Source organism: Perca flavescens, chromosome 18, assembly GCF_004354835.1.
Source record: "Perca flavescens isolate YP-PL-M2 chromosome 18, PFLA_1.0, whole genome shotgun sequence".
NCBI lineage: Eukaryota > Metazoa > Chordata > Actinopteri > Perciformes > Percidae > Perca > Perca flavescens.
The window spans coordinates 20,992,721-21,007,424 of NC_041348.1; the positions used below are offsets into that span (position 1 = coordinate 20,992,721).

At 41.8% G+C, this 14,704-nt stretch overlaps 1 protein-coding gene across 4 annotated transcripts in view; it reads left to right on the forward strand.

Annotated features, from left to right (window-relative positions):
- Nucleotides 1–1,947: 1,947 nt before the first annotated feature.
- LOC114573729 (beta/gamma crystallin domain-containing protein 1) overlaps nt 1,948–14,704 on the forward strand; it is a 34,712-nt gene continuing 21,955 nt past the window's right edge. Inside the window, exons 1-9 of one of the 4 annotated variants that reach the window (XM_028606047.1) lie at nt 4,551–4,729; nt 4,895–4,966; nt 5,254–6,674; nt 7,160–10,598; nt 10,902–11,081; nt 12,176–12,214; nt 12,954–13,072; nt 14,098–14,254; nt 14,506–14,645. In XM_028606047.1, coding sequence (XP_028461848.1) covers nt 4,919–4,966; nt 5,254–6,674; nt 7,160–10,598; nt 10,902–11,081; nt 12,176–12,214; nt 12,954–13,072; nt 14,098–14,254; nt 14,506–14,645 — 5,543 coding nt within the window. In that variant the 5' untranslated portion in view covers nt 4,551–4,729; nt 4,895–4,918. Of the gene's footprint in view, nt 2,299–4,550; nt 4,730–4,894; nt 4,967–5,253; nt 6,675–7,159; nt 10,599–10,901; nt 11,082–12,175; nt 12,215–12,953; nt 13,073–14,097; nt 14,255–14,505; nt 14,646–14,704 lie in introns of those variants that run through there. The other 3 variants (XM_028606048.1, XM_028606050.1, XM_028606049.1) reach the window with 3 other exon arrangements.

Genomic DNA, 14,704 nt, shown 5'->3' on the forward strand with positions numbered 1-14,704 from the left:
ATTGGAAATACTGATGGACTAATTGCCCTGTTTCATTTTATTTGTAATTTATTGTGTAGTGTGGTTCTTTGTGTTACCCATTTGTTTGAGAAATGGTCTCATCAGCCATTATATATGTTCCCCTATGTGTTCAGCTTTTGGAATCAGTTTAGTCTGTTTAGTCATCTTCCATTTATGTTATTATAGCCTGAGTTTAGTTCTGTTTAGGTAACCCCTTTAATGAGCGCAGATCTTTGTTACATATTTTGTAAATGGTTTGCTTCATTGATGGGCAAATAAAACCCTCTTTTTTGAAAATCCACCTGTGACTCCTCATGCCTGCCAGCTCAGTACCTCACATATCTCTTACCCTCAAATGTCTTAATGTTTCTAGCTTAAGATAATCCATGTGTCTTTAAAATGTCATAGTATCCAACCAATCAAAAATGTATTTTTAAACTTGGCGTGTCACTTTTTTTCTTTACATATGCAGTATCTATGATGTGCCTAATGTCATCCTTTATAGTGTCAGAGCCTATGTGTGGCCATCCTAACATCATTCATTCTAAAGTGGGCAGCTATAAAAGACAAACCCTTACATCAGTTACAATCCTATATTTGAAAAGTCTGTAGAAGAAAGATCGGCAGATGTTTCTCATACACGGGAGGGACTGATCTTAAAAGAACTGCACCCAAGAGCCATATGGCACAAAGAAGGGTATTCTCATTCTATGATTGCACTTTGGCCCCAGCTGACCGCTGATTCAAATCTCTCGCCAAGCAGGAAAAAATCTGGGTGGATACAGAAAATGAGTAACTTTCTCTCCCTCAACAACAACAAAGCAGCAGACTGCTCTGTGTAACAAAAGGAGACCGCCTGCAGTGAGCAGCTGCCAGCTAGGCATGTCTGTATCTGTATGAATGTAACACAGGGCCGTACTGAAAACGAGTCTTGGCACAATGCTGTAAAGCTCATGGATGAACCAATGCCTAAAAAACTAACCTCTTATTACACTGCATATTATAATTGGAGTCAATGAAAGTTGCTCTGTGTGACTCTCCTCACACATTTGCAGTCTCAGTGTATAACAAGCTCTAGAGCTAATTCAGGTCAATTATTGGAGTTAGCACTGGTGAAGACACATAGAATTTTTCCCAGTTTTTTTCTTTCTAACATGTCTGTATTGTTTTCATCATCTGCTTGTTTAATTAACTCCAAACCAGAAACAAACTAGACTTCCACTCCTCTGTGTGATAGTTGTGATAAGGGACATGTGTATATTGCCTCCAAACATTGGCACAGTTGAGCACACCAACACTTGGTATAGTGCAAATGCATAAATATAAAATAAAAAACCCAGAGCAATTACCGTTATCTTAAAGTAAAAATCATACCTCTAAAGAGATATCACTAGGGATACAAGCCTATGAATTTTCGTCCCAACCCCCGCGGTTTGCTATGAGAAAAGAAAAAGGCATGTCTAAATTTTTCATAGGGTGGATAACGAGACAGGTTTCAGCTTCTGGCACATGAATAAGTCATAGAAAAGACACAGAGAAAGGGAGACACGCAGATAGAATGTATTTGCAATGTATTTGCATGTGTTTGTGAATGTGAAGCATGTCAGAGGTGTGTGAGTGTGTGTGTGTGTGTGTGTGTGTGAATAAAAGGTTTGTGGACGTGTAAGAATATCCTTTAAAAGTGGGATCTTGGGCCAGATAAACGTTATTCTGAGAGGTGCCCTGCAAAATCAGGATACATAGTAAAACATTTGTTACAGAATGGCCCATGATATGTGAACAGCATAATTAGATAGACAACCAGTGGGAATATGCTGAGTAGGCCTATTTGATTTGGGCAATACAAGTAATATCCTGTGTCTATGGGAATATCGTACCACCCTGTGCGTCTACAATCCCAGACTACCTGTTGTCTATTTGCTTGCAGCCTTCCACAATAAACCGGCCTATCTGCCTGCTGTGTCACGGTGCTCAATGCCTCGGGGTGTGTTACCTCAGCCCTTATTAGAAAAACAGCAAAAACACACTTCTAAAGCTGCATTCACAATGACATCTATCTGGCATACTCCAGGACAAGAGTGATATTTTCTCATTTTAAACCGCACTAAATATTAATTAGGCAGGCAGCGCAGATTCCCCTGTTCATGTGTGAAGAGGGACAGGTTACCTCACAGCGGCGGACGCACTGAAAAGGCTTCATTCTTTAAGAAGGCTTTTGCAGCGGGTTGCATTTGAACGGTTCCTCCCTGAGACAACCGAGAAGGCAGGAGAAGGGAGAAACCCTGTAGCCTAACAATGGTAAGATCTCACTCTATGTCTCTGGTGTGTTTGTGATGAAATGAACTGGGGCTCGTTCGGTCGACGGACTATTTGAGGGCCACTGTTTTGGTTTCCTGGAGTAACAGTTTCTGTCGGCCTACAAACCTGTTTGACCTTCTTCAGGATTGTGCTGTCAAAACGTTTTACAAAGAGAGATTAGTAAGCGAAATGATATCTCTGTAACAGTTTTATTTCATACTTTAACACTTCAGGGTATATCTGCAAAAATCAGGAAACATAGGTGTGAAACGTTAATAACTCGTCATAATAGGCCAAATAGGACCTTTTTAAAGGTCTAAAATAATAGGTAAGGTTTTTTTAAACCGACAATTAGCATACCAGCGCCACTCCCACACCTAAGACAGCCTGGATAGGTATGTGACAAACTAGAAATTTGGGGGTAGAGGGGAAAGTAGTCCGTAATTCAAACGTTTGTCATGTCACGTTTTCTTTATTTATTTAAAAAGAAAAGTCGAAATAATGTAATGTAATTTAGAGACAAAAAGTGATTAAAGGGTTAAATTCCTCGGCCAAGCAGCATGGAAAGACTGACTTGAGCTGCCCGCCAAATGAAACAAGGGCACACAGGTTTGGAAAACCAAAAACCGAATTCAACTCTGAAACCCACACAGTCAGTGCGTCATTTCCCCTGGAAAAGTTTGTTTGGACACGGCCTCTTGCTGCCTTCAATTGCTGAAAATAATGTAGTAATTTTGAGAACACATCGTCGACCCGGACGAGGTGCTTCAGCAAATACAGGACAGCAGTGTGACTTTACTAAACCAGAGTCATTGCATCTAATTTCAAACTGTAATGTTTAAACTTGTTTATGCACCTAATGTTAGACACAACTATTTTGGACCACTTTGGAGACTTCTCATGTTGCTTTTGTTCATTAAAACATGGCTTCCAAATTACTGTACTTTATTATTTATTTATTGGTCTTTGCTACAAGATCAAATTTGGACTCCCTTAGGTCTCACAAGTATCTCACATATTTGACAGCCAAGTGATACTTTGATACTTGAAGTGCAGAGCTGCGAGGTGCCAACCATCAGATATCCCTATGCATACTTGTTTAGCATTCTGTGGAAATAATTAGAATTGTAGATCCCATTTCTATTATTTTATTATATTAAATAAAGTAAGTACCGTAATGAATGTATGTAGGCTATCACAAACCTGTTCTTTATTCTCCTGCTGTGATGGAGGAAAGCTATCTGTGCAGCTTAGTTTCAAAAGCAGAACAACAAATACAATACACCAAATGAATATGTATAGGCCTACAGAGACACACAACAGTAACACAATATGAAATGCACATATAGAAACATACAACACATTGTATTTCAAATAAGACATATGTTTCAGAAGTTGGGACATGGCTTTTTTGATGTGTACCAAACACCTCCATTACAATCCACTCTAAGCATTTATTATTCCAAAAATGTGAATTAGTAACTATGACATGATACTGAATGGACAAACAATTCAAACTATATCTTTCTACTGTAATGACAAAAATAACAGCAGTTAACAGAAAACATAACCCTGCTCCTTGCCATTTTAAAATGTTTAACACGGGAGAACAGGTAATACACCAAAATTACATTTGACCTTTTAACCCTTTTGACCAGTTTGTCAGAAACAAACTGGTTTTGTTTTCACTGGACTGGACTGGAAGTAAAAGTAGGCTACATTGCCTCTGAGATGTAGTGCGTGCTGTGGTTTATTTGCACGTGTTGTCTTATTAGTGCGTGCTGTGGTTTATTTGCACGTGTTGTCTTATTGTTCGCGTGCTGTGGCCTCTCAGGGCCACCGTAAATACTTGAGTAAAGTATTGACCACGAATTTGTACCTAAGTGCAGTACTTGAGTAAATGTAGGCCTACTAAGTTACATTCCACCACTGCTAAAAGTATATATTGCAGTGGTTTTAATGCGACTGGCTGGGAGTTGTTAGTATTAAAGGTGTAGTTTAAAGTTTTAAAAGGTTTTTTCAACTTGTCTATTTAAATATTCACAGTCATTGCTGATGACAGCTAGTCAAGCCTGCTTTTACACTTTTTACACTCATCAGCTAAATGAAACTGCGGTCAGATGGGCGGGATAATGTTGAATAACCAGCTTCATTTAGTGACACTCGTCTCAGAAATTTACGAGGAGCACGTGAAGGCATCGTTTAACCACCTGGCTGCGTGCGCTCCGCCAGGGGCAGAACTTTCACAGCGCCCATATCTGCGATTCCGCAGTCTGCCCAGTTGTGGATGCTTTACTGGATACAAGGAGGACTAAACACAACATTTCCATCAGTTAGACATGCATATTAGTGCAGATCCTTTTATGCACAAACTGACAGCGGTTTATATGTTGGAGTGAGCCGAAAACTTTTCTTCTATGTCTAATTAAGGGTGAGTTGAACTTGAAACTAAAAGGAATTGCTCAAAGTTAGAGTTAAGGATGGATCTATCACTTTACTAAGGCAAAATATCTTTTTTTGTGATCATTTTCTGCTTTTTCACACTGCTATTTTGTATCCTGTCGGATTGATTTTGTTTTTGTTTAATGCTCTTTAGGAGTTTTTGATCTAAAGCAAAATCATGTTCACAACCTACATAAAGAATCTGAATGATATGGTATTTTCTACGGTAAGCTTACAGGTTATAAGCACTCCTGCATGTATTTGCTATGCTAAGAGATGCATGGCCAAATACTAAAAATGGCAATGAACAAACCTCTAATAATATTTACTTTAGATCCCAAGCCTGCACTCCCTTCCTTTGTTCATTGGCAAGTTTATGATATTTGCACTACCACGTACAACTACTCAGCTCAGCTAGAGTTTGCGCATATTCATTGGAAATATGCATGTTTATTAACTGCCACTGCATGTGTATACAGACATTTATGTGAGTTATTCTCTTCTTTGATTTAGTCTGAGAGCCCTGAGGAGCAGCAGAGCACTGGGGTCTTGGGTCGTATTGGGAGCTGGCTTTCTCCATGGAGGGTAAAAGGTCCGAAAAGTCCCACTGAAAATGCCCCCCCAACCAGCGATCAGGCTGTTATGTCAGAAGGAGAGGAGGAGAGTGAGGATTCTGTGAGACTCCAGCCCGGGGAACAACAGTGGGAGGAGAAGAAGGAACAGAGCTCCAATCCCAACCCACTCTGTCTCCCCAGAGATATTTTCCCCTGTGAAGAGGAGGACGCCACGCAGTCTGCCCACAGAGACGGCGCTGTTGTGAGCAGAACTGAGACAGCAGAAGGAGGTCCAAAGAAGGAGGAGTTTGTGGAGTGCAGGAAGAAGAGAGTTGGGCAGGGCAAGGAGAGGGAGGAGATCAGTAACGGTACTTCAGCGAGCGGGAATCTTGAGAAGAATGCCAGTCATCTGACACATTTCTCTTCCTCTTCTGAGCAGGGAGTGGTATGGGACTCTGAGGGGGCCCACACCCAACCTCCGGCCCGGAGACAAGCACAGGCCCAGACAGGCAGGAGGCTCCATGTGTACCTGGAGGAGACCAGCGTGATTCACTGCGGCCAAAACAGCCATTCTGGACAGGAAGTTGTCCAAACCAAAGTCACAAAAAAGAACCTAAAGGTCCTCGGCAAAGCTAAGTCATCACCGGGTTTTGATTTGAACTTAAGTTCAACAAGTGCAGAGAACAAAAGGACAGATGTGAGGCCTGCTGTTGAGGCACAGAGTTATAACAGTGCCCTAGTGGGAGTGTCACTAAAATCACGCAAGCACTCGCAGTCAGAGCCTGAACCTGAAGAACAAACAGAGGCTGACAGCATGGGGCGTAAAAACACAGCCAGAAGAAAATCAAGGAAGAACTCTCAGGAAGATGGAGCGGACAACTCCCAGGAGAAGGTGCCTCCCAGTGCCCAACCTGTCCCAGAGGGAATCTCAACATCAGATAACTCAGTGACAGATCCTCAGGGCAAAAGTCCAAAGACTGACATGGGAGAGTCATCTGTAAACTCCTCCTCCAAGCACAACCCCACCTCTCAGGCTCCACCTGAAGGAGCAGAGAGTAAGACTTCCTCTTCCGATACAGTTCAGCAGTTGGACAACTTCCAGGATTCAAACTCAGTCATTGCAGCCACTCTGGCATGTGTTGATGGGGGCGCAGACATGGCAGACGACGACAGTCTTTACAAGGTTGAAAGGAGGACAGAGACACCAGAGTCCAAACGCAGGAGTATGAAGGTTTCTCGAAGTGAGGTGAAGCTTTTTACAAAATATGTGCCTTTGAATCCAAAGCAAAATCCAACAGGAGACACACAGGAACTTAAGGCAGCGTTTAAGAATAACAAAGATGAAGCAAAGGATAAGCCCAAGACAGAGATTGATGCCAGGTAAGTTCTCACCTAAATGTGATTAGTAAAGTATAAAGAGAGCAGTTTGTGATTTGTAAATGACTGAAACAGTGACCGATCGCATTTTCATATACTGCAGCGTATATAGAAAAGTCTTCCAATAATGTATTCCACTTAACATAAACTATATGTTAGGAATACATGTTTAGTTTACAGACATTGTAACCCACCTGTCAAGCTTTGTGGCATTGCTGTCAAAGATTGTGTGCTGCTATGGGTGGAATATCACAGGTGTATCCACAGTCAAACAGTGGTGTGAGTCAGAACAAAGTACAGCCCTGTGCTATAAGATTGTCACTATACAGTACAGACCAGATGGAAAATAGGTCAGATTAAACTCAGCCTAACACTAAACTAGTTGTACAAGTTTAATACACAAGTCAAAATCAACTTTAAATGTTTAAAATTTTGCAAAATATAAAATGTATGTTTGGATTCAAAACTTAACCTCTTTTCATACACAGACTACACAAGCTGAAGAAAATTAATGAGGACCCTAAGCCAGTCGTTGGCCGCCTTGCGGATAAAATCAGCCTCTTTGAGCGCCCAGCAGCGAGGGTCAGCAAGCAGACCTTCCAAACCCAGAGGAGTGCAGATTTTGTGTTGTCAGACCAGAGATCAGGTTCAGCTGAACGTTGCGGCATGGCCAGGTCCAGCTCTGCGTCGCCCACCAGGGAGAAGCTGATGACGATCAAGGAGCGAGCGAGGAACTTCACAGAGGCATCTAAAACAGAGGACATGGCAGGGCTGCCTCAAACACCAGCTATGAAAGGAATGTCTGACAAATCATCATTGTCTGTTGCAGTTGATGCATCAAAGTCACTAAAACTGGATCATCAGGGTAGACTGGATACTAAAGAGCAAATACAGGAAGCAAAGTCAGAGATAACATTGAAACCAGATGGACAAGATACCAGCTCTGTAGGGGTAAAGATTTCCATATCTAAAGAACAACCAACGAGCTCCAAAACAAACGACACCGTGGCCTCGAAAACTGCAGATCAGGGTACAAAACCTAACCGTGTTGAAACTGATGTTTCATCTAAAGGGCTGGGTGATTCTGCAGAACTGACCAATAGCATTAGCCCACAGTCCAAAGGCCCGAGCAGAACAGGCTCCCGCTCTAAAAGAAGAAAAGGTCGGGAACCAACCAGTCCCATCAGCCCAAATAGTGAAAACAAACCAGATTGCTTTACAAAGAAGCCAGAGCTCACTGCTATAAAACAACAGGTGGATGATACAGAGGAGAGTGCTTCTGCCTCCAAACAGGTCTCATTACCATCTAAAAAAGCCCAAGGAAATGCATCAGACAAACAGATAACTGAAACTGAAACCAAACGGAAAGCATTTAAGAAGGAATTAGAGGTGTTGGACATACAGAAGAAACAGTTAGATTCTTCATTTAAAAAGGAGAATATCGACAAACCGGTCAGCAGACAGGAGGGATTGCCTGAGCCATCTGTCAACAAAGATGAACCTGATACTGCTGCTCATAGCAGCGAAACAAAGACGCCTATTGACAAAGATCCTGGTATTTTACCCCAAAAGGAGGAAAAGGCAGGGGGACACAGTCCCTTATTCACACAGAAGAGAGACAAGGCCTCCAAGGATCGCAGAGAAACATCAGCCTCCTCCCCCTCCCCCTCCCCTGCGGTTGAACAACCTACTGAGACGTCTTTGATGGAGCAAGAGCCTCCTGTTGAACATCCTAAATTAGATAAAGAATTGTCGATGCAATCTGAATCTAAAAGTGAAGCGAGTGAAGCGAATAAAAAAGACACTGGGCAAACACCGCAACCCCGAAACAAAGACATAGAACTAACAAATCAGGCAGAGAATAAAGATTTGGGTAAATTAGAAAAGGTAGAGGGAGAAAAAACTAATCAGGCAGAGGGGAAAAGCAAAGAAAAACCACAGCTCCTGCATTCAGAAAAAATTACCACAAAGGCCAAGGTTTCAGACAGCAGACAAGGTATCTCGGGGACAGAGGGTAGAGCAGCAAGGGATGATGAAAGAAAAAATGCTGAAAGAAAAGATGAGACACAGCTGGTCAAAGCCACAACCAAACCAGAAACAAACCAAGTCAAACAAGTCTCTCAGTCCTCAGAAAAGACCGGTGTAACGTCAGACCTTTCTGCTCAAAAACAACATGTTGGAAATACGAAGACTACACATCCCGAAAAGGCTGCTGTTTGTGCCGTCACCCAGACTAATGAGGCTGTGTGTGTGTCTAAGAGTGAGAAAGGGCCGTCAAAGGAAGAAAAAGCAACTAATGGGCCTCCTGAGTTGCAAACAAAGGCTGCAGAAAGCCCTGGAACCGACACAGGGCCAGTAGTGATTGCAGAAGAACCACAGCCTCATTCTGTGGAAAAAACAGAGAATTCACCAGATGACTCATGTGCACATGGAGCAAATGATGCTCAGTTCTCCAGCTCAACGTCTATTACCAAAGCAACTACAGCAGCTGAGAACGTGACTGTAAAAGCCGCTGGTGGCACTCCAGCGTTGATAACTGCACAGACAGATAATATGTCAGAGAAAGAATTATCTGTTGAACAGTCTACTCTTATTTCTGGAGCAGGGCAAGATGATGGGAAAGAAACTGGCAAATTAGTGCCCTCGGAAGTCAACGTCTCCGGAGATGTAATGAAACTAGCTCCACAGTGTGAGGAATTAAGAAAAACAAAGAGCACAAGTGACATCACTCCACTCAAGGGCTTGAAAATAATAGCACAGAGCCCCTCTGATAGTGCTGCTTCTAGCCCCACAGTTAATGTGGTCAAGAAGACAGCTGAGAAAACATTCCATTCACCAATAGATGAACTTTCACCTGTTGCTAATGGTGATATTGTCCCACATCAACAACTACACACTGTCAAAAAGGAACTGGTCAATAACAAGCCAAGTCAAACTTTAAAAGCACCCACTTCCCCACAGGCTAATAAGCCGATCCCAGACTCAACCCAGCGTTCAACCATGAAGAAACTCCATTTGCCACGGGGACTAAGCAAAGATGATTCTGCAACACGACAAGACGCCCCCTCAAGCTGGCTGGATGTGGACTTTCCTAAACGGAGGCTTAAAGTCCCGGTGCCCAAACTGAGCTCTTCTGGAAGTGAGAGCAATCTTCTGGACACCTCTGGTGAACTAGATGATGATGATTTTGTTGAGAAAATCAAGAAGCTTTGCTCCCCGTTCTCCCTCCCGCCCCGTAAACACAACCAACTCCGGCAACCTCAGCCGCCATTCGCCATGCCTGCCATCAGGGAGGACCGCTTTGAGAAGACGTTTGACCCCGAGGAGTTTAAGTTTGGCCTGAGAAAGAAAAATCAATTCACCGTAGACACAACCCCAGGCCTTTTGGCCAAGCTCCAGAACAAGGAGACAAAATCTGGCCTGAAGCCTGCCAGGGCTAGTTTGGCAGACAGGAGCATGTTGCTCAGTAGCCTGGACACTCACTCTCGCCTCAGGGACAAGACCTCTGTCAAAGATGAGGAAGATGTCAAGGAAGAGAAAGATGACCAGCTCAAGGTGAAGTCTCGCTTGGAGGGGAGCTGTGTCCTCAGCAGCCTCACCTCCTCCATCTTAAGAGGGAAGAGGAATGGAGTTCAAACGCAGGCAGAAGGCACCAATTCTGGGGATGTGTCACCTAGTGAAGCCTCCCAGCTAAGCCCTCCACCTTTAACCCAGCCACCCCCACAAAGCCCAACTGCCACAGCTCCACTCAAAGACACACTGGCCCTGAGCAACAGAGAGGAAGCCCAGGCTGTGGTCAGTGACTCAGGCCCTCCACTTCCCTCCTTTAACGACATCAAGCTGCCGGACTATTTAGAGAAGTACCTCCCCCGAGAACCAGTGAAACCAGTGCAGAGTATACAAGGACCGCAGCAATTCAAAACTAAGGTTAGTTAATGTTATTTTCACCTAAAAATTATATGAATTTAAATAAGTTGTCCTCATAACACAGAGATTTCACAGTCAACATGCATCTTGCAAGCACAAGTTGAAGTAAGCAAAGCTATAAAAACATCTACACTCAAAGTGTATTCATTGTCTAATGAAAGGAAATGACTCATAGAACCAAGTGCTCGATTTTAACATGTCTCTAAATAACAACAAACATCATTCTGTTATTTCTATAAGTTCCCTAGCGATATAAGGAATAACTTAGCATAGATACTTGATGGTTTTCGGTTTATGCATCAGGTTATTGAAAAAATGGCAACTCCAGCCTCCGGAGGTGAAACAGATCTGGCTGTGAAACCAGGTCCGGTTCTTCCTGATGCTGTACCTCCATGTTTTCCTGAGATTCCTTCAATCACACAATCTACACTCCCTGAGCTTAAGCAGCCTTTGGCTCAGCAACAGGGAAGACTTAGTGAAAATGTAAGTGTGCGGCATACATTCTATTAGAGGATACCTAATAGTTAGTATTACAAATTAAAGCTGCACATCTCTTTGAAGTGTATCGGCTTACACTGCTTGCTGCACTGGGAGGTGAGCTAGAAACTATGTATATGCTTCATTTCCTTTAGAGCTGCACTATCAACTGTTTTTATGGAAAAATCCACCTGTTTCTTTTCAAACCTATTTGCGTTTTAGGATCATTTTTAGTGACAGTGGATCTTTTGTCTTGCTAGTCCCAAACAATTTAGGGGTGCAACTTGTGATTATTTCTGCAATGCTTTATTTTACATGTCCTTAATTTCCTAATCATTTCCAAATTCCTGGAAAGAACTATGTAATTTGGTACTAATTATAGGGAAAATGGGTTTCCTTAAAAAGGATAGCGCAAATTAAACCCAAGTAAATATTTGATCAATAGCAATTCATGATTGTACATTTTTGTTCTCCATATATGTTGAATTGTATGTTTGCCTGTTCAGTTGCAAGCTATTGGTTAGAATAATTTAACTAGAGGTTTACTGATTGAACATGCCTCGTATTTCCAATTATTAATACCAAATAACATAGATCTTTCCAAAAAACTCTGAAATTACTGATCTGCCAATTAATCAATTAACTGTTTAGTCAGTGAAAAGTCTCATCATGATTTCCCCTAAACTGCTTGTTTTGTCCGGCTAACAATCCAAAATCCTATTTGGTTGACTATCAAAGAAGATGAAGAAAACAATCAAATACTCATGTGTAAAGGGAATGTTTGGGACTTGTTACCGACTTGATGATACAAGCTTTATGGTGTCAGTAGTTTTTTCTGTTGCCTTTTTGCAACTGGTGCTGGATTTAGCATCACTTTTTTTCCTTTTGGCTTACCAGTGTGACGCTTGAATGCAAATTCAAGGCAGTGCAGTCTCCATGGACCCACTGTGTCCCTGGAAGTAAACTGAAAGGTCGGGGCATTCAACAGGCACAGAGCTGCTGGACAAACAAATGCAGATTAGCTTTTCTAGCACTTTATATATGTTTGCAATGGTCTGCAGTCTTTGACACAATGATAATTCAGTGTTTTTGCATTCCAGATAAGAACTGCCAAGGGATTTCACAAGCGCCCTGGAAAGGTAGGCACAATTTTGCCCACATACTGTAAAAACAAAATGGAGAGAGGAATCTGGACAGGCAACTCTCTGTTCTGTGAAAACATCTGCTTTTCATATGGTGTTCTTGGGGGTAAACAAAGTACTTAAAAAAAACTGTCTACTGCAAATGCTCAGCTGGATGTGATTACAATAATGGAATTCAGTGCTGCCAATGCAGTGCAAAACTTGTGGTTTTGCATTATTGTAGAACTTCATTAGTAGTTGTTAGAATAAGAGCTATACCCCTGCCGTTTCTTGCCCTCACATTGCTTTAATTCAGTCTACCTTCAGCTTTAGCTGTGCTGGGGATCCTCTGGTATTAACAAAACAAAAAAAGGTACATGAAATGATTTTAGAGCAGATTTGATAAGGGTTTTTAGAATAAAACTTACACAGTGTTATTGACTACAGAGTCTCCAGAGCAGACAGTCTTTGTAATTCATTATGAACAGAAGTGTAACTTTTATATTAAAGTAATGCATTACATTCACAGTGCGATCTGGTGGTTTAAGTAAATATAAATATGCTTTTACTGTAGCATAAAAGAGAAACTAAGGAAAGTTCCACGCTATTAGGTCTTAGCACTCTGTGAATCATGATTTAATGTAATGGAGTAATCTGCCATTTATTATTAATTTGTAATGTATTAATATTAATTTAATGTGTTGAGGAAATAAGTGTGATATTTTTTTTTTAAACTACCCTTCATGTCTCTAAACAGATGGTGCTGTTTGAGAAAGCTCAGTTCAGTGGCAAGGCGCATGAGATTTACAGGGATGTAGCAGATGCTACTTCTTTGCAGCTATCACCTCTCATTTCTGTGAAGGTTGTTAGAGGATGGTAAGTAGTGAAATTCAACTGGAACTTTCAGACGATGAAAAGAAAATCTGCACTGAAGTGTACTTCTAATTAGTGTCAAGTGGTTTTGAGATGCCAGTGTGACCTGATAAGGCTCCTGGATGTTCCATGAATTTAATGAAATATTGGGATTAAGAGTTCCGTACTTAATGTTAACCGTAATTATATATCCACTTTCACACTTTCTCTTTGAAATGCGTTAATGGTAAACAAACAAGATTTCTGTTCACATTTACTCACCAGAAAGTTTGTGAATCCTTGAGGCCTGGCAAATGTGTGAAATGCATGTCCATCCCTCTCCTTTTGTTTTTGAATTGTTAACATCCATGTTGACTTGCTTCTTCTTCCCTGCCTTTGCTGGAATATTGCTGCGTTTTTTTACGCGTTACTGCCACCTTTAGATCAGTGGATTAGTGTAAAACCATTGGAAGGAATGTGTACAACATGCTCATGTGCATGTATGTGCATTCTTCTGCATGTGCACAAGAACAAACTAGGGACAAGTGGATGATACAGGGATCCCAAATTTGCTCCGTCAAAAACTCCACATCTAAGTTTGATCTCCATGTTGCTCTCCCAAAAATAGCAAAAGGGATAGTTACATAATTTCTTGCATATTTATACAGTATATTTGAATAACCTCAGCAAAGAAATGTCCTTATAATTATGTGGTCATTAGTTACTGACTGGCTCTGTCCAAAGGTAACAACATCCACCTAACAGCACCTCCAAAGATCACTAATAAACTAGTTATATATATCATTTGTTGAATCACAAAAAAACCGTGTAAAGTCGACATGTTTGGGTTTAGGGGGATTATGTGCTGGGGTTGCTAAACTAGTGGTGGTAGCTGTAGCTTCATATTTATGGGACAGATAGAGTGGTGTCGGTCTTCTCATTTAGCTTTTTGTACCACATACATTTATCCTGGCCCTTCCTTCTTTTTTTCCAACATATAATTAGCTGTTACTGGCCATATGATTACATGTTTTTTGTTCTCACTACAGCTGGGTGCTCTACGAGAAGCCTGACTTCCAGGGACGCTCCATTGCTTTGGAGGAGGGAGGCAATGAATTGACAAATGAGTGGGCAGAGCCTGGGCTGGAGACAGAACCACAGAACAACCCATCAATGCTGATTGGCTCAATTCGACTTGCTGTCTGGGTGAGTCCACCAGTTAAATACATCCACCTCATTTGACCTTTAGCATAGCACTATTGACCTCATCGTCACCTCGTATGGCCCCCTGAAACATAGCTAATGTGTGATATTGCTTCATGTATATTCAGTCCAGACTCCGTAAGAACAGAATAGGTGCGCTTAATTAAGATTTGACTTGGTCACATTGCAAAAGAATGACTTAAGGACTAGTATGGGCCGCTGCGGATAATTGCTGTGTTTGTTTCCCCCTATAGGATTACAGCCTCCCCCATATTGATCTGTTTACTGAACCGGAAGGCCACGGCAGAGTAACGCCTTACCATGATGACACAATAGAGACGGGCTCGTTTGGCATCCCACTGAGCACTGCTTCCATCCAAGTGCACTCTGGGGTGTAAGTGTGGCTGATTTAGCAAAACAACAATTGACTGGTAAAGCTTGGGTGTGACAATA